Here is a 27,062-nt window from a genome sequence, read left to right as displayed (position 1 = left end):
ATAACAAAGGTACAAAATATAATTTCTGAAAACAAACCCACAGTACTCACAGATACAAAAAGTGTTATTTTCTTTTCGTTGCTCCTTAAAAGAAAAAGAAAGAGAAGCAAGAGAAGAAGTCCAGCTTAAATAAGACACCCTTGTTGGCTAATATGATTCAGAGACAAAACTTTTAATATTCATGGAGTTATTGTTTTAAGCAATCAAAATAATTAACCTTTCTCTCCAGCATCCAACTGGTTTTTCAATGCAAAGGTTTCTTGTCTTAGGACATTTAACTGTAAGCATTCTCATGTCCCATTTAAGAGAATATCTATACCAGTGATGGCTAATCTTTTCCAGACCGAGTGGCCAAAGCGCACATGCGTGCCTGAACCCCCAAAATGCAATGCGTGTGTGTGTGTGTCCACTCATCTTAAAGTTGCTAATGTTGAGGGGAAAAAATGCCAGATGCTATTTTAAACAGGGTAGTGGGGGAAATCTTCCTTATAGAGAAAAATTGTGATGGCTTCTTAGTTTGCAAGTGTGTGGCAAAAAAAAAAAAAATTAATTGCTTTTATCCAGTTTAGAATAGAATAGAATAGAACTAGAATAGAATAGAATAAAATAGAATAGAATTAGAATTAGAATAGAAATAGAATAGAAATAGAATAGAATATTAGAACAGAGTAGAGTAGAGTAGAGTAGAGTAGAGTAGAGTAGAGTAGAGTAGAGTAGAAGAGAAGAGAAGCCACCCTGAATCTTCGGAGAGGGGTGGCATACAAATTGAATGAATGAATGAATGAATGAATGAATGAATGAATGAATGAATGAATGAATGAATAAATAAATAAATAAATAAATAAATAAATAAATAAATAAATAAATAAATAAATAAATTCTTTAGTGGCCAAGTGTGATTGGACGCACAAGGAATTTGTCTCCGTAGCATAAACTTTCAGTATAAATATAAGCAACAAGGGATAAATCCTTGATCATAAAATACAATACCGTAATCATAAATCGTAAGATGCAACACTCCGTGATAGTTATAAGATACTAAATAAAAGCAATTGACATAAATCATAAGATACAAACAACAAAACTATAGTCATAAGATACTAAAGGAATAGGCAATAGGAAAGATGAGAAGGATAGTAGTAATAATAACAGCCCTACTAAGTGGTTTGACGTCCCAGGGCATAAGACAGTGTTAGCAAGAACATCAATGCACCTGGCACCATAAAAGATGTGCAAAAAAAAATTATCCATCTGAAAGATCAGGTTAAATTTGGGTTCTGTGTTTTAAGTCTAAACTGTAAAAAGGAAATGTTCACATTTTTTTCTTTTAACATATTCATTTTTTTTCTTTTCTCTATCTCTCTTCCCCATCCTCTGCTCTTTTCCTCTCCTCCATTCTCTAAAACTACAGGTAATCCTCAACTTAACTATAGTTTGTTTAGTGACCATTCGAAGTTACAACGGCACTGGAAACACGACTTATGACCGTTTTTCACACTTACAACCATTGCAGCATCCCCGTGGTCACATGATCAAACTTCATTTGCTTGGCAACTGACTCATAGTTATGACGGTTGCAGTATCCCGGGGTCATGTGATCCCTTTTAAGACCTTCTGACAAGCAAACTCAATGGGGAAGCCAGATTCACTTAACAACGGTGTTACTAATTGAACAAATGCAGTGATTGACTTAATAACTGTGGCAAGAAAAGCCGTAAAATGGAACAAGACTCACTTAACAACTGTTCCACTTAGTAAAAAAAAAATTGGGCTCAATTGTGTTCAATAAATTGAGGACTACCTGCAATTTATACCAATGAAAACCATCATGGAGAACAATATTAATGTTTTCTGCACGTTTTAGAGAATTGCCTCTCCATTCATTCCAAGAGCCATTTCACACTTTTTAAACTTGGTATGCAGGAAACTTCCATTCAAGGTTAAAAAAATAAACCCCTTCTGCCCCAAAGTGGACTGAAATCATATACATCAGTAGAATTAACCTAATATAAACGTTGCAATAGAAATCAAATTTCCCAGCTGCTAGGTGAATTTCAAGCCAATACTTTTGGTGGGAAAGATGTTGAGACAAGTATTGTTTAGTGTCAAGTTGCCAGAACAAACAAACCAAAAAACTCTACCCTAACCTTGAACAATGCAACTTCGACACTCTGTTAAAAAACAAGCCAGCAAGCATTGCTTGAGCTATGGACATTCTCATATTCGTATAGCCGATGCTTAGTCTTTGGCAATATGTGTATATAACATGTTCTGTCACACACCCACTGTGCTGTATTTGCATTTACATTTGTAGGTATGCGCTGATTATATGATAAGGCCAGGAAAAACTATCCCAGGGAATGCCACCACCCATCTCACTTGCATGTGATTCTGGGTGGCACGACAATCCAAACAAAAACTAAACAATCATTGTAATTTATCATTAAAGATCAATTAAAGCCAATTAAAAAACTATGCCTAGTGGTTTGTGATGGTTTCTTGACATTATATTGAGGTGAAATCCAGCAGGTTCTGGAGAACCGGTAGTGGAAATTTTGAGTAGTTCGGAAAACCGGCAAATACCACTTCTGGATGGCCCCAGAGTGGGGTGGGAATGGAGATTTTGCAATATCCTTTCCCCAGGAGTGGGGAGGGAATTGGGATTTTGCAGTATCCTTCCCCTGCCATGCACACCAAGTCACGCACACCAAGCCACGTCCACAGAACCGGTAGTAAAAAAAAATGAATTTCACCACTGCATTATATCCATACCTAAATGCAATTCAGTGTTTAATTCGTTGTTCCACAACCTTGGAAACTTTAAGATGTGTCAACTTCAACTCCCAGAATTTCCCAGACAGCATAAACACTGATTTAATTTACTGTCAAGCTGTCTGCAACCGCAATCTGCACTCTTACAATTTTAGGACATCTTCTCTCTAAAATGATTAGACTCCCACTGGGATTCAGATGGACCCATAATTTTTATTTTTAGCTGGACTAAGCAGCTTTGGGTTACTGATAATTTGTCAAAAGAGAATGCAAAGCTTGGAATTCAAGGTTACAATATATCTAAGAAATAGCTATTTTTTTAAGTCATCCATATCCTATATCCTTGATGGCGAACCTATGGCACGTGTGCCACAGGTGGCACGTGGAGCCGTATTGGTGGGCATGCGAGCTCAGCTCTGGCACGCATGTGCACACCAGGCAGCTGATTTTTGGGCCTTCTAGGCCCACTGGCAGTCAGGAAACAGGCTGCTTCCGGCCTCTGGAGGGCCTCCGAGGGGGTGGGAAAGGCCAATTTTTCCACTCCCCAGGCTCCAGAGCCTTTCTAGGAGCCTGGGGAGGGTGAAAACAGCCTTTCCCCCCCCCGGAGACTCTCCAGAGGCCGGAAATGGCCTGTTTGTTGACTTCCAGTGGGACCGGGGGGGGGGAGGCCGTTTTCGCCCTCCCCAGGTTCCTAGAATCTGGGGAGAGTGAAAAACGGACCTACTGGGCCCACCGTGACATCGTGTGCCAAAAGTGGGGGAGCGTGGGGGGTTGCATGTGCAGGGGGCGGGGCACATAGAATTATGGGTGTGGGCACACACGCGTGCCACCCCCCCGCGCTCCCCCCGCTTTTGGTACACGATGGCAAAAAGGTTAGCCATCACTGTCCTATATGTTTCATTAAAAAAAAGAGAAAAGAAACATGACCTTAGAAAAAGCTACCACTATACGATTTAAGGTATGACAGCAAATATACTTTCAGTCTGTAACAATTTGAAAAATATGCTGCCACATCTTAAGAGACAGGAAAGATATCACCTTATTGGTTAAATCTCTTGCATAAGTATTCCCCAAAATCAGAGGTGGTATTCAGCTGGTTCGGGCCGGTTCACCCGAACCGGTAGCAGAAATCACGATGGGCCCGCCTACCTGCCCTGGCTCTATCCCATCCTATTTTAGTGTTCCTAATCAGAACACTAAATACAAGCTGAGTGGATATGACCTTGTAGATGACCCTCACTCTGTCAAGGACCTTGGAGTACTCATATCAAATGATCTAAGTGACAGAGCCCACTGTAACAACATCGCCAAAAAGGCATTAAGAGTTGTAAACCTAGTCTTGCATAGCTTCTTCTCCAGTAATATTATACTACTAACCAGAGCACACAAAACATTTGCTAGACCAATTCTCGAATACAGCTCATCTGTCTGGAACCCGCACTGCATATCGGACATTAATACAATTGAACGTGCCCAGAAATATATTTCACAAGAAGAGTCCTCCACTCCTCTGCTCGCAACAGAATACCTTATGCCACCAGACTTGAAATTCTGGGTTTAGAAAATTTAGAACTACGCCGCCTTCGGTCTGACCTAAGCGTAGCTCATAAAATCATCTGCTACAATGTCCTACCTGTCAATGACTACTTCAGCTTCAACCACAACAATACACGAGCACACAATAGATACAAACTTAAAGTGAAGTGCTCCAAACTCGATTGCAGAAAATATGATTTCAGTAACAGAGTGGTCAATGCCTGGAATGCACTACCTGACTCTGTGATCTCATCCCCAAACCCCCAAAACTTTAACCTAAAACTGTCTACTGTTGACCTCACCACCATTCCTAAGAGGTCTGTAAGGGGCGTGCATAAGAGCATCAGCGTGCCTACCATCCCTGTCCTAAAGTTCCCTTTAATTGAACTCATTTTATGTATTCAATTCATGCTTATACTTATATATATTATGTAATATGTACTCAACAAAATAAATAAATAAATAAAAATAAATGATAAATATTTAGGCACATTTTTGAGGCCACCCTTGCCCAAAATGTGAAAAACTTTACAGTCATTTCTATTTTTTTGGTACTTGAACTGAAAAAGGATCGCGGAGAAAAAAAAGGAAAAGGTAAGTGAACTGTATGTTTGCAAGACTTCTGCCACCCACAGGCAAGGAAACGGAATATATGCAAGCTGAAGAATGCAGCGATGGGCTTCTATCCAAAGATATCTTAGCTTCAGAATAATAAATACCTTTTAATCAACTTCCCCCAAAGGAAGCAAAATAGTTTCCCTTGAGTGGCCTGTCTGTGCATTTTCTATCAATGGTATTTATTGCATTCATCCAGACACGGAGTCTTTTTGTCAAGACAAATCTCGAGATCCTATCTTATTGTTATTCTGGTTTGTTAACTCACACGACAGTAGAATTCCTAGATGTTACATTAAATCTGTGATTCTCTACCTTTTCTTCACCATGGACCCCTATTAAATACCTTTCTTGGCCACCGACCATTAAGACTTAACTCAAGATTTAAATCAACAATTCTTCAAGCCTTTGCGGATCCCCTCCCCCCTCAGGGGTGCTATTTAGCAGGTTCTGACAGGTTTTGGAGAACCGGTAGCAGAAAGTTTGAGTAGTTTGGAGAACTGGCAAATATCATCTCTGGCTGGCCCCAGAGTGGGATGGGAATGGAGATTTTGCAATATCCTTCCCTTGCCACATCCACCAAGCCACGCCCACCAAGCCACGCCCACAGAACCGGTAGTAAAAGAATTTGAATTCCACCATTGCCCCCACTGCATTAAATCTTGCTTAACACTAGCTCTGACTTCAATTGTGAAGTCACATTTTTCAGTGCCATTGTAACTTCCAACGGTCACTAAATGAACTGTTGTAAATTGAGGACTACCTGTCACTGACTGTCTCCAATTTGGACAGCTCACAGCCATGCAGTTGTGTAGAAGAGGTGTACAGACAGTTCTCCATTTATGTTTAAATTTTCTGTTGCTAAGCAAGGTAGATATTGAGTGAGCTTTCTCCCATTTTACGACCTTCCTTGCCGCCATTGTTAAGTGAATCACGGCAGCTGTTTAGTAACATGGCTCTTAAATGAATCTGGCTTCCCCGTTGACCTTGTTGGTCAGAAGATTGCAAAAGGGGGGATCATATGACCCTGGGACAGTGCAACCGTCATAAATACTGGCCAGTTGCCAAGCGGCCGAATTTTAATCACGTGACAATGGGGATGCGTTAAGTGTGAAAAACAGTTGTAAGTCACTATTTTCAATGCTGTTGTAACATTAAACTAATGGTTGTAAGTTGTGGATTATTTGTACTTGTGTGTATCAAGAAGGCCTGGCACTCCGTTTTGCCAGGTGGAGAAGAAAGCAAATGCGTTCACTGTTGTAACCAGAAATTCCTTGAATTTCCCCAAGAGAAATAAATTGTTATTATTATTCATTCCTGCTGTCCTTAGAAATACTATCCAAGTTAAGGCTTGGGTTGTTTTTTTTAGCAGACTTGCAATATGTGCGATGCTCAGAGAAATTTTGCGTCTTGCTCTTTACAAGCATAGTAGTTGGGTCCTTTCACAAGGCATGGATTTGGTTAACAGGTAAATACGGCATTTTAAATTCAGATCACGGCTTTTAAAAACCAGAGTTACTATAATATTCGCAAACAGCTCTTTCTCACTGAGTCCGAAGATGAACAAAAATATCTCTGTAACACAACTGTCCCTGTAAATTTTAATGTTTGTAATGTTTTTTTTAGAATAGAATAGAATTCTTTATTGGCCAAGTGTGATTGGACACACAAGGAACTTGTCTTAGGTGTATATGCTCTCAGGGTACATAAGGAGAATAAAATACATTCATCAAGAATAAAAAGATACAACACTTAGTGATAGTCAAGGTTACTAATAAGCTATCAAATCGTACTAGGAAACAAGTAAAAACAATATCAATTGAAAGATACAAGCACATGGTCATAGTAATAAGTGGGAAGAGATAGATACTAGTAAGGAAGAGAATAATAATAGTAATATTATAGTTACAAATAATTATTTGACAGTGTTGTGAGAATTAGTTGTTTAGCACAGTGATGGCATGCGGGGAAAAAACTGTCCTTGTGTCTAGTTGTTCTGGTGTGCGGTCCTCTATAGCGTCGTTTTGAGGGTAAGAGTTGAAACAATTTATGTCCAGGATGTGAGGGGTCTGTAGATATTTTCACAGCCCTCTTTTTGACTCGTGCAGTATACAGGTCCTCCATGGAAGGCAGGTTGGTAGCAATGGTTTTTTCTGCAGTTCTAATTATCCTTTGAAGTCTGGGTCTGTCTTGTTGGGCTGCAGAGCCAAACCAGACAGTTATGGAATTTGGCTCTGCAACCAAATTTTTAAACCAAATTTAATTTTTTTTTAATGTTTTAATGTGTCTAATGTTTTTATATTCTTGCTTTTATTCTGTTGTAAGCCACCCAGAGTCACTCTGATGGGAGATGGGTGGCATATATATTTAATAAATAAACAGGCTTACTATATTTGATTGATATGAACTTTGCTGCACTGTGACCATATTAAGGGCTATAACATAATACGCAGCGCATCTTTATACATGCATGATTTATACAGTGTAAATTTATATTACATGACATGTTATATATTAGTATTTCGCAATCTGGGGAACTTTAAAATGGGTGGATTTAGCGAGGCAATTAGGGACAACCTAGGGAAAAGTGAAACATAAATATGTTTCACTTTTACTACATTATAAGTATGGGCTTAGATCCCATCACTTTCAAGTGAGAGTTATGACTGTTTATTTAGTTTTGGTTTTTTTAAATTTACGTATATTCCACCTTTGTTCTCATTCAGCTGAACTTCAATTGCTTGGATTTGCCTGAAAGAGTTTCCTTGATACAAAGAAGTAACTTCAGGGCAGTAATTCTAGAATAAAGTTTCTGAGATTTCGCTTTCTAAATAAACACACACAGGACTTGTCTCTAGGTAAAAGAATGCTCCCCTCCACCGTATTTAATTAATTATATTTAATTTTCTTGATTTCGGTCCCACCTTTCATTAGGAGCTCAGGGGAGTTTATATAGGAGCCTCTGATAATTTTCTGTAGAACAACAATGTTGTAGATTGGGGAGAGAAAGAAAGAGAGAGAGAGAGAAAGAGAGAGAGAGGGAGAAAGGAAGGAACAGAGAGAGATAGGGAGGGGGAGAGAGAAAGAGAGAAACAGAGGGAGGAAGGGAGAGCGAGAAAGTGAGAGACAGAGGGAGGGAGGGAGGGAGAGGAAGGGAGGGAGAGAGAGACAGACAGAGGGAGAGAGACAGACAGAGCGAGTGAGGGAGAGAGAGAAAGAGAGAGAGAGACAGAGAGGGAGGGAGAGAGAGGGAGGGAGGAAGAGAGAGACAGACAGAGGGAGAGAGACACAGGAATAACTCTGCTCAAGCAAGAGACCCTTACAGAATTACAGAGTTGGAAGGGACCCTGGAGGTCATCTAGTCCAACCCCTGCTCTCATAAGATGTGGAAGTAGGGACTGCTTTGTTTGAAAGGAAAATGAATAGGAATTCTGTCTTTTAAAGGTTAACAGAGTTGGAAGGGACACTGTAGGTCATCTAGTCCAACCCCCCGCCCAAGCAGGAGACCCTACCTACACCATTTCTGACAAATGGCAGTCCAATTAACAACTTAACAACTGCCTCGCTTAGTTAGCAACAGGAATTTTGGGTTCGACTGTGGTCGTAAAGTATACTATCTAGTAACATAGCGACTATCTGTAGTCGTTTTCACAGCAAGCAGAACTAAAAGTGGAATTATCCTTGCAACCATCACACAACTTCCTAAGTGTTTGGCCTCTAGATGTAACAGGCTGTAGGAATTCCCAACCAGCGTGACTTAGAATCCGTATGCATCTCTTCCTACGTTAATTGTGCATGGGATTTTCAATTACGGCAACGAAAAGCAACAACAACTGTTTTTTAGCTTTTAAAAATAACTTGGCCTGGTTGCTTGGAGGCAATTCTGACTCACCAGCGGTGAACGAGGAAATGACTATCTTCGAAGATTCTTACAAACTACCCATTAAAACGAAGCACACAATACTTTTCCTGGAATGACTCTGACCACTGTCCACACCTTTACGTGCACCACAGAAGTGCGTTTCAGCAGGTTCTGACCAGTTCTGGAGAACCGGTCGTTGGAAATTTTGAGAAGTTGGGAGAACTGGTAGTAAAAATTCTGACTGGCCCCGCCCCCATTTATTCTCTGCCTTCCGAGTCCCAGCTGATCGGGAGGAAATGGGGATTTTGCAGTAACCTTCTCCTGGATTGGGGACGGAATGGAGATTTTACAGTATCCTTCCCCTGGAGTGGGGTGGGAATGGAGATTTTACAGTATCCTTCCACTGCCACGCCCACCAAGCCACACCCACAGAACTGGTAGTAAAAAATTTTGGAACCCACCACTGGTGCACCAGAATACTTCTATTAAAATTAAATAATCCTGGACTATGGACCCAGGTGACTATCATGGCATACAGGTAGTCCTCAACTTACGGCCGCCATTGAGCCCAAAATTTAGTGTTGTTAATTTGTTAAGTGAGTTTTGCCTCATTTTATGGCTTTTCTCGCCACATTTGTTAAGTGAAATCACTGCAGTTCTTACACTGCTGTTAAGTGAATCTGGCTTCCCCATTTACTTTGCTTGTCAGAAGGTCGCAAAAAGGGGTCACGTGACTCCAGAGCGCCTGCAACCGTCATAAACGTGAGTCAGCCATCAAGCGGCTGAATGTAAATCACGTGACCATGGGGATGCTGCTACGGTCATAAGTGTGAAAAACGGTCTTGGATCATTTTTTTCAGTGCCTTTGTAACTCTGAACGGTCACTAAATGAACTGTTGTAAGTCAAGGACTACCTGTACATAGTTGCTTCCCTGGAATTAATGAGAGGCATAGCTCAAATTGCGATGCCCACCTGTGAGTGGGAAGAATCTTACCTAAAATGTCTCCATGCCACAGAAAGTGATGATTTGAGACTTAACTACAATTCACTCCAAAGGATTTTTCAGATTGCAAATAACTGAACTGCCCCACTGACACATAACCCCTATGTAATTCCTCATCTTTTATTTTGGGGCCACACGTGCTCATCGTGCAAAAGGTCTAGAATATTAAATTAAAAACAACTGTAGGATTAAGACTTCATTGGGGAAGCCCCAGTGGTTTAAGCAAGCAAGAAAAAAAAATATCTGGGAGCACTTTGAATGTGTCTGTATTGAAAATTCATGAAAAGCAACCAGACAAATAAAATGCTAGCATGGAAACAGTTGAGTAGAGTAGAGTAGAGTAGAGTAGAGTAGAGTAGAATAGAATAGAATAGAATAGAATAGAATAGAATAGAATAGAATAGAATAGAATAGAATAGAATAGAATAGAATAGAATAGAATTCTTTATTGGCCATGTGTGATTGGACACACAAGGAATTTGTCTTTGGTGCGTATGCTCTCAGAGTACATAAAGAAAAAATAAAATATATTTGTCAAGAATCATAAGATACAACACTTAGGGATAGTCATAGGATACTAATAAGCAATCAAATCATAGGAAACAATAAAAACAATATAAGTTGTAAAGATACAAGCAACATAGATATAGCCATAAATGGGGAGAGAAAGGTACTAGTAAGGATGAGAAGAAGAATAGTAATACAGTCTTAGTAAATTATTTGACAGTGTTGTGGGAATTAGTTCTTTAGCAGGGTGATTTGGGGAAAAACTGTCCTTGTGTCTAGTACTTGTTCTGGTGTGCAGTGCTCTATAGCGTCGTTTTGAGGGTAGGAGTTGAAACAATTTATGTCCAGGATGTGAGGAGTCTGTAGATATTTTTGTAGCCCTGATAGGCCTATGACTGAATGCAAACAACCTCCCTTTCTCACTTCGAAATAATAAAATACACACCTTGCCCTGGCAAACAATGTTACAGGTAATCCTTGACTTACAATCATTCATTTAATGACCATTCAAAATGACCATGGCACTGAAAAAAAACTGGCTTACAATCAGTCCTGCCCTTATGACTGTTGCAGTGTCCCCACAATCATGTGATCAAAATTTGGACACTTGGCAACCGGCATGTATTTGTAATGGTTGCAGTGTCCTAGGGTCATTTGATTGTCATCTGTAATTTTTTTCCAGCCAGCAAAGTCAGAAGGAGGAAGCCAGATTCGCTAAACCACTATATGTCTTAACAAGGCAAGTTATTCGCTTAAGAACGGTGGCAGAAATGGTTGCAAAATCGGGCTTTGCTTTAGCAATAGAAATTCTGGTCCCAATTGTGTTTGTAAACAGCAACAGCATTAGCACTTAGACTTGTATACCGCTTCACAGTGCTTTATAGACCTCTCTAAGCGTAAGACACCCTATTGCCCCCAACAATCTTGAGTCCTCATTTTACTGACCTCAGAAGGATGGAAGCTGAGTCAATCTTCCAAGTCAAGAGCCTTGGTAGTACAGGGGTTTAAGGCACCCTGTTATTAAGCTGGTTATTAAGACCAGCTGCCTGCAATTACTGCAGGGTTCGAATCTCGCCAAGGCTCAAGGTTGACTCAGCCTTCCATCCTTTCTAAGGTAGGTGAAATGAGGACCCAGTTTGTGGGGGCAATAAGCTGACTTTGTATAAATATACAAAAGGATGAAGGCTATTGCTGAGCACATTGTAAGCCGCCCTGAGTCTTCGGAGAAGGGCGGCATATAAATCAAATTTTAAAAAAAAATAAAAAATCTTGAGCCTGGTGAGATTCGAACTGCCAAATTGCAGGCAGCCGGCAGTCAGCAGAAGCAGCCTGCAGTACTGCACTCTAACCACTGCGCCACTACAGCTCTTGGAGGACTAAATGGAAGACTATCTTTTGACACATCCAAACCACCAACTTCATATTGTTGCACATAGAAGCAAATTGTTTCAGAAGTTGCAATGTTGATGTAACTTAGCTATAGGCCCAAAAGTGCTCGTTCAGGAGGCAATTGGACTTTGCTGTTTTTTCTTTGAAGACGTTTCGCTTATCATCGGAGAAGCTTCTTCAGCTCTGACAGGATGGTGGGGAATGGAAGGATTATTCATTCAGAGGATTATCCACTATCCTGTCAGAGCTGAAGAAGCTTCTTGGATGAGATGCGAAATATCTTCAAAAGAAAAAACAAGAAAATCCAGTTGCCTCCTGAAAAAGCAGGAGCAACCATGACCTGGAGGACTGAGAATCTCTACAGACTTTTAACTTAGCTATAGATTTAACTGCAAATGTGTTAAGGTCAGAATCTAGTCAGCAAAACATGCAGTAATTCATTTCATGGTGCATCAGCAGGTTACTCACAACTTGGTAATAGCTACAGTGATCAACAACCCAATTTGACAAAACACCCTTCCTCCTTTTGATTTCGATGGCTAAGAAAATAACTCTAAGTCTGCCATTGTATGTACTTATTGTGGATAAGCATAACTGAACACAGTGGGAGTTCTCGCTGAATGAACCTACGTAGTCAGCAAGCAAAGCGGTATCAGATTTCGTAGAAAATATCAGCATGTGGGGGGTGGGGGGAAATCCCTCTAAGTTAAAAATTATTAAGACACTGAAAGAGGGAAAGAAGCAGTCATGGATTGCTCTCTGGGGAGCAGATTTATTCTTTTGTACACAATCATTTTGACCATTCCACTGAATGCAATAATTATGAATATTGTAAGCTTTTAGGAGCTATAGCAGGGGTGTCAAACTCGATATCATTGAGGGCAGCATCAGGGTTGCGTTTGACCTTGGGGGGCCGGGGTGGGTGTGGCTAGGGTGGGTGTGGCCAGCTCAACATCACTTGTGTCAGGGGCATCCCTGCCAGCAAAAACGGGCTCCCAATCTCTGTTTTCAGCTGGGACGGCCTTCTGCAACCTCTTGAGCTGTTTTCGTTGGCGGAGCAACTGCGGGCCAGTCCTTTGCTGTTTCCAGGGCAGCCCAGAGGGCCAGATCAAAACATGCCACGGGTCAGATCTGAGTTTGACACCCCTGAGCTATAGGCTTGTGATGGCGAACCTATGGCACGCGTGCCGGAAGTGGCATGCAGACCCATCTATCCAGGCACGCAAGCTGTCGCCCGTTGCTCTTCCGGGTTCCAGCATGCCAGCCATCTGGTCTTCACATGCATGGGAGTGCATGCTCACACCGGCACACATGTGCACACTGGAAACCAGAACATCATCTTCCCGGCCACACATGCGCACTGGCCAGCTGTTCTTCTGGTTTCCAGCATGCGCGCATCCACGCACTCCCAATTCAGCACTTAGTGCCAAAAAGATTCACCAATACTGCTGTAGGCTATTTCAGAGTTGCACACAAGAGAGATACAATATGTTGTTGCTGGATTATCTATTCATCTGCCAGCAAAACCAACATGCCAAATTCAGTTTTGGTGGTGGGAGAATTCAATGTCCTGGAGATTTGTTAGATATATACCTAGGCAAGACTTTTTATGCCCCCTGGGCCACATCTGGCCCTTTGGCTGTCCCTCCTTGGCCCAAGTGAGGTCAATCGGAAATTAGAAATACAACTGCATTGCTTTTATTTTGAAGCCAACTGTTATTATTTTTTCCCCAATTTGCATATGTGCATACGTGCATACCTCTGCAGTTTCACAGCCCTATTGGTTCAGCCCTGGATAACAGTTCCAGTTTGTTATGTGGGAAAAATTAGGGCAATTAATTGCCCTGCTCTGGCTTAGAAAAACATCCTAGTCTCCAAACAGTTTCTCTCTCCTCACATCAGATCTAGAATCGATGAGGATTCATTTCATCCTGCTGGAACAAACAGAACTGATTTTTTAAAAAATGGTCTAAAAGACATCAGAATTACTTTGTTTACGGGTCCACACCAGGAGACTGATAGTTAACATAGAGCAGCAGAGTAAAACTTCAGTGTAAGTTGGAAATCCAATAAGATGTCAATTATCTTCGGTATTCCATGTCAGTTCATGCCTAGATCCTTTTGCTAAGAAATAACTTCTATCTCTATAAGAATGCCTTGGTCCCAAAATATATTGTGCAAAAAAAGTTAATATTTTCAGCAGTTTATCTAGGGGATAGCTTAATCCCCTGTAAAGCTTGCAGCAGAATTTTTTCCAGACCACATCAAACTTACAATTATTCCAAACAGAGCTATATGTTTTTAGAGGCATGCTGAAAATAACTTATGGTTAACTGCATATTCAGTAGCCTACTGCATTTATTTCTTTACGTAAGCAACAGATGCACGCAAAACTGATTTGTAGGCCCAGTAAATATGCTAATATAAGAGTATGGAATATTACTGGGTCTCATCGCAATTTTGTAATTAGATTTCAGACTGCAGAAAAAACTTAAGAGAATATTCATCAGAGATAGAATAACTAATGACACTGATTTTCACATGTAAGATTTTGAGTTCCTCAGATGTCTAGGATAAAAAAGGCTCGGTTTTTTTAAAAAAGATATTTATTCTGCCTTTATTGTGTTTTATAAACAAGTCAAGGTGATGGATATACCGGTAGGTCAGTATATATATGTGTGATATATCTATTTATTAATATTATATATATTATATATAACATTCGTTCTTCCTCGTTTTCCCCAAAGTCACCCAATTGGCTTTCATGCCTAAGGCAGGACTAGAACTCACAGTCTCCTACCAATTGGCCCAAAGTCACCCAGCTTGCTTTCATGCCTAAAGTGGGACTAGAACTCACAGTCTTCAGGTTTCCAGGCCAGCATCATAACCACTACACTAAATTTGGTTTGTGGAATTGATCTGAAATTCTCAGAATTCTATAAAATTCTGAGCTGCATAGAATTTATGCATACAGAGTATAAAGAGGAACACATTACTTTTAACCTCTGCGTAAATGGGTTGTTTAATGATACGGACAAAGAATGGTTCAGAAGGAACATAAATTATTAGACTGATTATCCTGCTCAGAAGCAATATAATTTCTTGCTTCACATGAAGCAAAACCGCTGGTGATAGCTATCTCTGTTTTATGTTGTGTTATTGTGTGCTTAATCATATTAATAAGCCAACTGATTACTCCTAACTAAAATGCTGAGCTAGGCATATTTTATTTCCAAGTAAGCATATATATACAGGATTGGGTTACAAAGCTGAACCCTTACATCAAAAAAGGCTTAATAGGTGCAAAGTGGAACTATTATTGATTTTTTCCCCCTTCTTATTTATACTTACTGGTTGTGGGATTAGTGTTTTCAACCCCTGCTTTATATTTTTATACTATTCCAACAGCTTCTAATTATAAGGCACCTAATACTTTATAAGAATATATAATAAATCAGTTAAAAGATTAAGTAAGGCTCTTAAGAGATGATTTTAGAGAAGAATTAACTAAGAATTGAGAGAAGAAATAAGGAAAAGAGAAAAATTAACCAGTGGAACAACTTGCTACCTCACAGGAGGTTTTTAAGAAGAAACTGGACAGCCACTTGTCTGAAATGGTAGGGGGTCTTCAGCTTGAGCAGGGAGTTGGACTGGACTATTTTAATTGATTGAGATTTGTCTAGTAACTTGTAGATTTCGAATACACGTTGAAGAATAGCTTTCTCATTGAACAGGTAGGAATTGTTTGGGTGGGGGGGAGGTATCTTAAGGGAAATCTCTGAATAGAGATTTTGAGACAAGCGCAGACTCTGGACTTGCTCCAGCTGCCAAATCATTCACCAAATCCCTCTAGAGTTCACTGGAGCAAGAAGCAAAAGAGATCCGCAGATCCTGATGTCTGAATGAACTTTCATTCACTGCCTGTTAAGTGTCTTCAGCAGGGCAACTGTATTAGCAGCCGCAAATTTTCTACTGCATGTAATAATTTCTCAGGATCTAATTTACACCTGAGAAAAAAATAGATCAAAAATTTTAAAAAATAAATGTAAACCCATGGCTACACTTTGCTTTTAATTTAAAAAAAAAAAGATTTACTCAGTTGGACATGAGCTGTTTTTCCTACCTCCACTTGTTATTTTTAATCACTTATAGCAGGTCTTCTGTAGGTTCTAAGATTGACAGTTCTGAGAAGTCGTTTTTGAAAGATATGGAAACTCCGAGTATTTCTGCAAACAAACCCTATTTACACAAGAAACTCCTCTATCATTTGCTCCCGGTCACCTTTATTTATTTATTTATTTGTTTATTTGTTTATTTGTTTATTTGTTTGTTTGTCAAGCATATATAAGGTAACAGGTAAAAGTATAAACATAATTTGAATACATGAAAAGAGTAAGAGTAAAAAGGAATATTAGGACAGGGCCGGTAGGCACGCTGGTGCACTTATGCACGTCCCTTACAGACCTCTTAGGAATGGGGTGAGGTCAACAGTAGACAGTCTAAGGTTAAAGGTTTTGGGGATTCAGGGAAGAAACCACAGAGTCAGGTAGTGCATTCCAGGCATTGACCACTCTGTTACTGAAGTCGTATTTTCTGCAATCGAGTTTGGAGCGGTTTACCTTGAGTTTGTATCTATTGTTTGCTTGTGTATTGTTGTAGTTGAAGCTGAAGTAGTCGTTGACAGGTAGGACATTGTGGCAGATAATTTTATGTACTATGCTTAGGTCAGACTGAAGTCGGCATAATTCCTTCCCTGTCAGAACAGAGTTTTAATCCCTAAAGCTAATCCAGGACATTTGCTTCAACTTCTATATTAACATGGACTATAGCCAGTGTCCCTGGAAGATTCCCGCAGGAGAAAAAGCCCCAGAGTTTCCTTCTTTGACTTAAAAATGTGCCCACAGTTCACCCCAGAGACGCCTCACTCTTTACTTATACAGGTAGTCCTCGACTTATGACCACAACTGAGCCCAACATTTCTGTTGTTAACCGAGACATTTGATCAGTTTTGCCCCCATTTTACGACCTTTCTCGCCACCGTTGTTAAGTGCATCACTGCAGTTGATAAAAAATTAGTAACCCAGTGAATCTGGCTTCCCAACTGACTTTGCTTGTCAGAAGATTCGACAAAAGGGGATCCCATGACCTCCGGGCCACCGCAACCGTCATAAATACGAATCAGTTGTCAAAGCATCTGAAGGTTGACTATACCCGAGAAGGCTGCGAAGGTCATAAACTGTGAAAAACAGGTCCTGCCTAAGTCACATTTTTTTTTTCAGTGCCCTTGTAACTTTGAAGGAACGAACTGTGGCAAATTCTGGTGTAACTTTTTAACCAGTGGCTACGCACAGATTTGGTTTAGCAGGCAAGAGCTATGGGCAGTGGTGGGATTCAGCCAGTTCGCACCTTTCGGGAGAACCGGTTGTTAACTTTCTGAGCAGTTTGGTGAATTGGTTGTTGGAAGAAATCATTAGGGCAGAGAACCGGTCGTTAAATTACTTGAATCCCATCGCTGGCTATGGAGTATTGGATCAAGGCGGTTCAGCGACCCACAGATCCAGGGCGGGATGCTTCGCCCTCAGGCGCAGGCAACGACGACTTTTCCCTCCCAGCCACGCGACTCTGCGCGTGCCACCGGCGCGAGCGAGATCATCCCCCCCCTCTATTTTAATTACCACACCTGCGAATCCCCCTCCACCATCAGCCGCACGGACAGCCGCGTCCCCCCCCACCCCAAATGTCCCATCTGGGCGCGCCCACCTCGCCCGGGGGGGGGGCGGGGGGAGAGCGAAGCCCCGCGAGAGCCGCACCTGTCACTAAGGGGCGGCAGCCGCACGCGCCTCGCTCTCCCAAACCCCCCCCCCCGTCCACCCGCACCTCCGACGTAGCGAAAACGGGACCCTCGCTCTGAGGGAAGCGTCGCCCCCCCCCCCACCTCCGACCCGCTTTCCGCGCTCTCCTTCGGACTCACCTGCCGGCAGCGCTCGGAAGCTTCGCACCGTGTTGCCTTCTCGGAGGTGAAACAGCCGGGACGTTCCGGCCGCTTCCGAATCCCGACTCCGGCCGCTGTAGCGGACGTAAAGGCGCAGCATGTGTTCTGACACTTTGTCTCCGGCGGCGGCGGAGGAGACCACCGTCGGGGAAAGCTCCTCCGCCGCCTCAGTTTCGGACGTCCGGCTCCTGCGCCCTCCTCTTACGCTCCCTTTGGCGAACCCGCCCGGGCGCTCGCCGGACCCTTCGGCTACCAGGCTGCAGCAGCTCAACCAGAGGCAAAACCACCACCGGAGCAGCGCGCGCGGAGAGCCCGCCATGCCTCCCCCCCGCTTGCCTTGAAGGGGAGGTGATGGTGCCGGAGGAGAACTGGCTCGCTCCTCAAGCCGCCCGTCCGAATCCGAAGCGAGCGCAGCCCAGCCTCGTCGCTGCCACGGCCGCGGGTGGGGCGGGGTGGGTGGGTTTTGAGGGAAAACCAGGGAGGGAGGTCGTCCGGCGCGGTGAGGGACTGGTGGTGGCGGTGAGGGGGTGGGGGCTGGAAGAACGTCTTTCAACCTGCCCGCGGTGTTTGCCGGCGGGACGAGGGGAAAGAGAAGCCGGCGTGTACGCGCGCGCGCGCAAAAGCAACAGCTCCGGCAGGTTCCTTCGCCCCTGCCTCGAGTGGGGCAAGGCGCAGCCCTGGGCTGAGTTTTGTACGGCGTGTGCGTGTGTGGCGGGACTCGCAAGCGCCGGCGAAACGGGCAGCCAATCGCCTCCTCCTCCTTCCTCCTTCCTCCTCCTCCTCCTCCTCCTCCTCTCGGAGCCGAGGGAAAGTCTCTCGCAGCGAAAGTGAGGGGAGAGGGGGGGTTGCGCGCGCCACCCGCCAAGCCCGCCCGCGATGCCAAGGCGATCCGGTGTCCCACTGTGGATTGCTGCTGGATCGGTCGCGGCGGGCCGGAGAGGTTGAGAGAAGGAGAAGGAGAAGGAGAAGGAGAAGGAGAAGAAGAAGAAGAAGAAGAAGAAGAAGAAGAAGAAGAAGAAGAAGAAGAACCGGGCGGGCTTTGGTTTTTTTCGACCCAGCCGGGGGTCAAGGTCCTGCTTAAACAACGGGAGGGGCTGCTGCGGGCGGCCCGCTGCTGTATGCAATCGCGCTGAGGGGGGGAGAAAGACATCTGGGGGGGGCGGGAAAAACATCTGTCCGTCCGGATTTTTTAGTAAAGCGAGGAGTTTGGGAGTGGGACCCTCGAGTGAGCTGCTCTTTTGGCGCAGCGAGGGAACGGAAGGCGGCGCTGCTTGCTAGGAACCCAAAGCTGTTTCCCCCCCCCCTGGTTTTCCATGCCCTCGATTCAAATGATGGTGCCGTTTGACACGACAGCCCTGTAAGGTAGGGCGGTATCTTCAGACAAGCCCAGCGTGGCTGAGATCATATAGAAAGATCCAGAGAGGCCACACCTAAAGAGTACTGCATCCAGTTTTGGTCACCACACTATAAGAAAAAGATGTTTATTTATTTATTTATTGAATTTCTATACTGCCCTTCTCCCGAAGGACTCAGGGCGGTGAACAGATAATAAAATAAAATTTTTATTTTATTTTTTTTAATAAACAGTAAATAATAAATGGAGTCAACTTGGTTCATCTGCTAAGACCTTGGCACAGAATTTAGATGTTTATGCTAGCCCTGCTTGTTGAAACAGAAAGGTCTTCAGGGCACGTCGGAAAGTGTGAAGATCTGGGATTATTCGTATGTTGAGACCAGAGGTGGGTTTCCAGCAGGTTCTGACCGGTTCTGGAGAACCGGTAGCGGAAATTTTGAGTAGTTCGGAGAACTGGTAAATGCCAACTCTGACTGACCCCGCCCCCATCTATTATCTGCCTCCTAAATCCCAGCTGATCAGGAGGAAATGGGGATTTTGCAGTAACCTTTCCCTGGATTGGGGAGAGAATGGAGATTTTACAGTATCCTTTCCCTGCCACGCCCACCAAGCCACCCCCACAGAACCGGTAGTAAAAAAAATTGAAACCCACGACTGGTTCAGACTCTAGAAAGAGTGCAGAGCAACAAAGATGATTAGGGGACTGGAGACTAAAACATACGATGAATGGTTGCAGGAACTGGGCATGGCTAGTCTAGTGAAGAGAAGGACCAGGGGAGACATGATAGCAGTCTTCCAATATTTGAGGGGCTGCCACAGAGAGGAGGAGGTCAAGCTATTTGCCAAAGCACCCGAAGGCCAGACGAGGAATAGTGGATGGAAACTGACCAAGGAGAGATATAAGGAGAAATTTTCTGACAGTGAGAGCAATCAACCAATGGAACAGAAGTTGCCTTCGGAAGTTGTGGGAGCTTCATCACTGGAAGCTTTCAAGAAGAGACTGGACAGCCATCTGTCAGAAATGGTGTAGGTAGGGTCTGCTTGGGCGGGGGGGGGCGGAGTGGGGGGTTGGACTAGATGACCTACAAGGTCCCTTCCAACTCTGTTAATCTAATCTGTAGGACGTTGCCTGGATTGCGGCTTCACATTCGACCTCAAATTTTGGTTGAGGCTGGTTATTCAGAAAATTGTAATCCCAAAACATCTAGATTCTAGAATGTGGCTATTAAAGCTCAGGCAGGTGATTTTAAGTTGTCCCACTCGCCTTCATTTTCCTCTCAGCTGCCAACAGGCAAAATTGGGGAAAATACAGCCAGTCCTCCACTTACAACAGTTCACTTAGTGACCGTTCAAAATTACGACGTCACTGCAGAAAGTGACCTATGACCTTTTTTCACACTTATAACCATTGAAGCATCCCCATGGCCACATGCTCAAAACTCAAATACTTGGCAACTGATTCATATTTGCTGTGTCCCAGAGTCACATGATCCCCTTTTGCGTCCTTCCGACAAGCAAAGTCAACCGGGGGGGGGGGAGGATGGCAGATTCACTTAACAACAGTGGCAAGAAAAATTGTAAAATGGGGCAAAACTCATTTAACAAATGCTTCACTTAGCAGCAGGAATGTTGACCTCAATTATGGTCGTAAATCAAGGACTACCTGTAGTTCAAATTTACTTAAACGGCAGCCACTGGGCCAAGGCGTGAAATTGGAATGTTATGGCCTCTTGGGTTTGCAAAGATGCTCAAGTGGTCACGGATTTCAATTCCTTTAGGTGGACTTTAACTTTAAGAACTTTTCCTACACTTGGGAAGCAGATGCAATGCAGATTACTAAAACTGGCATTTTTTAAACCAATGGACAAATCGCAAGTCGGGTTTTCTTTAGGCCCAAGAAAGAACAAGGTGTTTTAAAGAAGATATGACCTATTCTAGGTAAAGGTTCCCCTCTCACATATGTGCTAGTCATTCCCGACTCTAGGGGGTGGTGCTCTTTTCTGTTTCTAAGCCGAAGAGCCAGCGCTGTCTGATGACAATTCCGTGGTCATGTGGCCGGCATGACTAAATGCCAGAACCGCTGACTTCAAAACAAAAAGGAGTAAATCAAAACTGCTAAATGTTTTTAAACTAAAATTGGGTTTTGCAGTTACACCACTAACAATGATCAAATACGACTTCATTTTCATAATTCTTTTCTACTTTGCTTGGCCTGCTAATGAGCTGTTAGCTGAATTACTAATTACTATTGGAAATGGGTATCAAACCAGACACATCACCGGAAGTTAAAATCATAAGACTACTACTGATTTACTTTGGCCATGTTTTGTGCGCAAATTTGTTGGAGAAGGCAATGACGCTTTTGTTTCCCTTGCAAGAAATATTATTCCTCCCTAAGTGGAAATTAAATCCATATATGTCCTTGTCTAGTCACTTCAAACAAGCACCAATTTTGGAGTCGTAGACCTTCAAGAGATGGTTGCTTTGGAGCAATGAACCTACCGGTTCATTTTCTCCAGATGGGTTTGATACACGGTGGGCAAACAGTAATTCCTTGCATTTGTATCCTGTTCTTCAGCTAACGTTACAAGCTCAAATAGAACACAAGGCAGAAAATGGCTTCAGTGTGTAACCTCCAGATGTGACGTTTTGTGGGTTTCGCTAGCATTCTGGTCCTGCCTCGGCTGTGGTTTGGGAATGAAGATCGGATGACGATCGCGAGCAATGCTGGGCAAAGTATTTGAAAGGGATGCTTTACACAAAAAGCCTTGAGTGGAGTAAAATACTTCTTGAAGCAGGAAAGTAGATGTGTCGTTTGGAAGTCTTGGCCCAACTGCTTCCAAGCCATGTCTTGCTTGTTGTTGTGTGAGTGTGCACACACAGAGACAATTCACATGCTAGGACTGCCAGCAAAGCAAAGCAGCTATGTGTGCACACAAATATAAGGATGATTAAGAACGGAATAAGGGACGTGATGGCTCAGTGGATAAGATGCTGAGCTTGTCGATCGAAAGGTTGGCAGTTCAGCGGTTTGAATCCCTAGCGTCATGTAACGGAGTGAGCTCCTGTGACTTGTCCCAGCTTCTGCCAACCTAGCAGTTCGAAAGCACGTAAAAAATGCAAGTAGAAAAACAGGGACCATCTTTGATGGGAAGGTAACAGTGTTCCGTGCGCCTTTGGCATTTAGTCATGCCGGTCACATGACCACGGAGACATCTTTGGACAGTGCTGGCTCTTCAGCTTTCAAACGGAGATGAGCACTGCCCCCTAGAGTCAGGAACAACTAGCAGATATGTGCAAGGGGAACCTTTACCTTTACCTTTAAGAACGGAATGGGACAACTCACCACAGGCTACTCACTGTAGCTAAATAGCCACGGCCAGTTCACTACAGGACAGCTTGCCACAGCCAACATGCCACGGGACAATTCAACAATTCTATTTACGTATTTAAAATAATCTTAAAAAGTAATTTTAAATTTTCATTCACATTTCATTTTGTCCTTCTTTAGGCACCTTTATTAAATGATTCTATGCCACCATTTCTTGATATTAATGTAACTCTTGTCCCACGGCGAGTTGGCCATGGCAAGTTTCTCGTGGCAAGTTGGTTGCCCTAGACCCAATTAAGAACGTTTTCAAAGCAGCCAAGAATTTCGCAGTCAAAATTTCAGGAACTGATTGCACCCAGTTTTTTGTTGTTTTTTTTAAGGGAAATGAAGCGAAGCTGATGATACAAATACCTCTGTTTGTCATTGAAGTTCTACCCTGATTTACTTGTCTCTGTCCCTTGATTCAGGAATGAAACGTACAACCTTCAAATCCAATGACACCAGAAATGTCGAAGAAGAAGGAAGAACTGTTAATCTGCATTCCTCATCGAATTTATTGCAGTTAATCTGATTTGGTATCTAGAGCAGGTGCTTTTATCAGCGTCAGAGAAATGCCAAGGCCATCTGAAGGGTGTTGTTATATGATAAACATGTCTTAAAAATATTTGTTAAAGGGGAATTCTAAAAAAGTAGCCGTGTTAACAACTTGTGCTTCTAGGGCCAAAGCACCCTAAGGGGTTAACTGATGTTCTGTTATCCTAGATAGGAAAGTTACTTAGCTGAGATGGGAGATGTACAAAATTTAGTAAATAAATAATACATTTCAAAAAGTCAGGTTTGATGAACATGGTTATTAAAAATAAGAAATGTGCACAAGCCATTTAGGTATAGTACAATCCATATTTACTCATAATTGTCTATTGTGCCCAGAGAACAACAGGAGCCTTGGTAGTACAGGGGTTTAAGGCACCCTGTTATTAAGCTTATTAAGACCAGCTGCCTGCAATTACTGCAGGGTTCGAATCTCGCCAAGGCTCAAGGTTGACTCAGCCTTCCATCCTTTCTAAGGTAGGTGAAATGAGGACCCAGTTTGTGGGGGCAATAAGCTGACTTTGTATAAATATACAAAAGGATGAAGGCAGGAGATTTAAGATTGGAGGATGAAAAAAAAATGCATTCTAAAAAGCCCTTAGCGTAGAGGATCAAGGTAGATTTATTTCACAAACAATGGTTTGGATCAGTGGTGAAATGTAAAATTTGTTACTACCAGTTCTGTGGGCGTGGCTTGGTGTGTGGGGAGTAATATGACTGAGTGGGCATGGCCAACTTTTTTTTTTTTTTACTCTTAAAACCATTTTTTCTACAACCTCTTCAGCTGAAAAGCCTCTGACGATCCCAGCTGACTTGCCTGATCAGCAGAGGTTTTCTTTCTTTTTTTAAAGCCTCTGGCAATCCCAGCTGACTTGCCTGATCGGCAGAGGCTTTTTTTCCTTTTAAAAACATTTTTTCTATAACCTCTTTGGCCGAAGAGGTTGTAGAAAAAATGCTTTTAAAAGACTCTGATTATCCCAGCTGAGCCATGCGATCATCAGAGGCTTTTTTTTTTAACTTTTAAAAGCATTTTTTCGGCCAAAGAGGTGGTAGAAAAAATGCTTTTAAAAATTAAAAAAAAAGCCTCTGGTGATTGCGTGGTTCAGCATTGCTTGTGGGCGATGGGGGGGGGGGCAGGGATTTTTGCTACCGGTTCTCCGAACCACCCGCCTCCATTGCTACCGGATCGGGCGATCCAGTCCGAACCGGGAGCATTTCACCCCTGGTTTGGATCTTGAAAAGGATTCAAATCCAAGAATTTTTTTCGTTCCGAGTGCAAGACAGTAGCGTAGCAATTACTTCATTTTATACTTCACTTCTATTTTGCTTGGCCTGCTAATGAGCTGTTAGCTGAATTACTAGTTACTAACATAGACATAGAAGGCAGTTTAACATAGAATAATAAGAGTTGGAAGGGACCTTGGAGGTCTTCTAGTCCAACCCCCTGCTCAACCAGGAAGACCCTATACTATTTTAGACAAATGCTTGTCCAGTCTCTTTTTGAAAGCTCCAGTGATGGAGCACCCACAACATCTGGAGGCAAGCTGTTCCACTGGTTGATTGATCTCACCTTTAGGAATTTTCTCCTTAGCTCTAGGTTGCTTCTCTCCTTGGTTAGTTTCCATCCGTCTTGCTTCTGGTCAGGGGTGAAATCCAGCAGGTTCTGATAGGTTCTGCAGAACTGGTAGCGGAATTTTTGAGTAGTTCGGAGAACCGGTAAATACCAGCTCTAGTTGGCCCCAGAGAAGGGTGGGAATGGAGATTTTGCAATATCCTTCCCCCCAGGAGTGGGGTAGGAATGGAGATTTTGCAGTATCCTTCCCCTGCCACGCCCACCAAGCCACGCCCGCAGAACCAGTAGTAAAAAAAAAATGATTTTACCACTGCTTCTGGTGCTTTGGAAAATAGTTTGACCGCCTCGTCTTTGTAGGAGTCCCTCAAATATATATATATATTTTAATTTTGATTTATATGCTGCCCTTCTCCGGAGACTCAGGGCGGCTTACAATGCGTTAAGCAATAGCCTTCATACTTTTGTATATTTTATACAAAGTCACCTTATTGCCCCCACAATCCAGGTCCTCATTTTACCTACCTTAGAAAGGATGGAAGGCTGAGTCAACCTTGAGCCTGGTGAGATTCGAACTTGCAGTAATTGCAGGCAGCTGAAGTTAATAACAGTGCTTTAGTCTGCTGCGCCACCAGGGCTCTGGTGGAACATTGCTATCATATCTCCCAACTCCTTCTTTACATTAGACTAGACATACCCAGTTTCTGCAATTGTTCTTCATATGTTTTAAACTCCAGCCACATAATCATTCTTGTTGTTCCTCTGTGCACAGTGCACTCTTTCCAGAAACGAGAGATGGATCTTTCATCTGATTTAACCAATCTTGTATAGCTAATAGTACAAGAGCTATACACAATTCCATCCATACTATCTGGATGGAATTGTGAGGCTCTTATAATTGTCCACTGGTGATAGTTATTTGAACGGGAAGAAGAGCTGTATATGCTTCATTGAGAAACACCGTAGAGATCTCTCAAGAATAAAGCACAAATGAAGTTGAAGAATATCAAAACCTGAATCTGGAACTCTTCCAATATGGTTTGTCCATCATGGCTAGAACTTCTAGAATCTAGAAGGCACAGGTCATCCTGGACTTACGATCACAATCGAGCACAGAATTTCTGTTGCTAAGATAGTCGTTAAGTGAGTTTTTGCTGCATTTTATGACCTTTCTTGCCACAGTTGTTAAGTGAATCACTACAGCGGTTAAGCTAGTAAAACAGTTGTTAAATGAATCAGGCTTCGACATTGAGTTTGCTTGTCAGAAGGTTACAAAATATGATCAAAGGACCCCAGGACACTGCAACCGTCATAAATGTGAACCAGTTGCCTAAGTTTCTGAGTTTTGACCATGGAGATGCTACAATGGTTGTAAAGTATGAAAAATGGTCATAAGTCACTTTTTCAGTGCTGTTGTAATTTCGAACGGTCACTAAATAAATGGTGGTAGGTTGGCTCAGTACGCTTGGAGAAGATGATTATAGAAGCTTTCTCCGAATGGAATCAATCACTAATCCTCACATGAGTTTATTTACTCAATGTGTATATTACAACATTATAACATCAGCCTTTCTTAACTGGGCTGCCTTTCCTTACAGTCTTCCTCCTTTTGCATACTTGAAACACACACAAATTGCTCTTCAGTCATCCGTGTTTTTATGATCATGTGGTTAATAGATATGTGCTATAATTTTAAACCCCTGCATCAATTCTACTTTTTTTTTTATCCCTACAGGCAAAAACATGGTTTTTGCTGTAATTTAACTAACTTCAAAAGCGCTGATTTATAGAGCACAAGAAAGAATACACCTTGAAGAAATAATTTCCATATCCCTTGCAAGTTTTAATTTTGTTTACTTTTGATTTCTCAGATTTACTTAATGTTCCCCTCTGCCTATGTGTGTGTCTTTCCACTTCTGGGTGATATCTGCCATCTTCCATGGATTTTGTCACATTGTAGGTTTTTATTACTTTGAGATCAGAGTTTTGTCAGAAAGTGGGGGCAATAGAAGTTATTTGAAATGTAATTTCCATTCATCACCTTTCTAATGAAAGCATTATCAAACTGTTCTTGGTGTGTTTAGGATTTCACTGAAGATAACAGCTGAGCTTTGAAACTTCCTTTATGTTAGTCTTTGGACATAATAAAGTTTTTCTTTGAAACCTCCCACTGTTTTCACTCACCAGATGAGTGAATGCATTTCAGCAACACGGAAGGTAAATAAATAAATCCCACATATGATTGCAATTGATTAACTAACAGAAAGTTTACCATACTGAATATTGTTGTAGCCAAGCTACAATAGAAAATTAATTTTCTGAGAGAAAAATAATAACAGCTATGTATCATTTTACCAAAATTCGCTTTAAGATTATAATACAGTGTACATTTAACCGTTTAACGTATTTGCCTATTTTTTTTTTTTGCCAATTTTATCACATCATCTTTAACTTGTCTGTCCTCTGTTTCCATTTTCAGTAAAAGTTTGTTCCATTTCACAATAATATGATCATCATTTGTACACAATTCTACATGAAA

General features: G+C 42.3%; 1 protein-coding gene across 1 annotated transcript in view; it reads right to left on the bottom strand.

Moving 5' to 3' along the window:
• Positions 1-18,622, bottom strand: part of BMP3 (bone morphogenetic protein 3) — a 36,314-nt gene extending 17,692 nt beyond the window's left edge. The window contains exon 1 of the mRNA XM_034431199.2: positions 17,657-18,622. Within this exon, the coding sequence (XP_034287090.2) occupies positions 17,657-17,996 (340 nt within the window). The 5' untranslated portion in view covers positions 17,997-18,622. The remainder of the gene's footprint in view (positions 1-17,656) is intronic.
• Between the last annotated feature and the right edge of the window lie 8,440 nt (positions 18,623-27,062).

Source organism: Pantherophis guttatus, chromosome 8 (genome assembly GCF_059756535.1).
Source record: "Pantherophis guttatus breed Tessera chromosome 8, ASM5975653v1, whole genome shotgun sequence".
NCBI lineage: Eukaryota > Metazoa > Chordata > Lepidosauria > Squamata > Colubridae > Pantherophis > Pantherophis guttatus.
The sequence above is the reverse complement of the archived record's forward strand: the minus strand, read 5'-3'. Positions and strand labels throughout refer to the sequence as shown.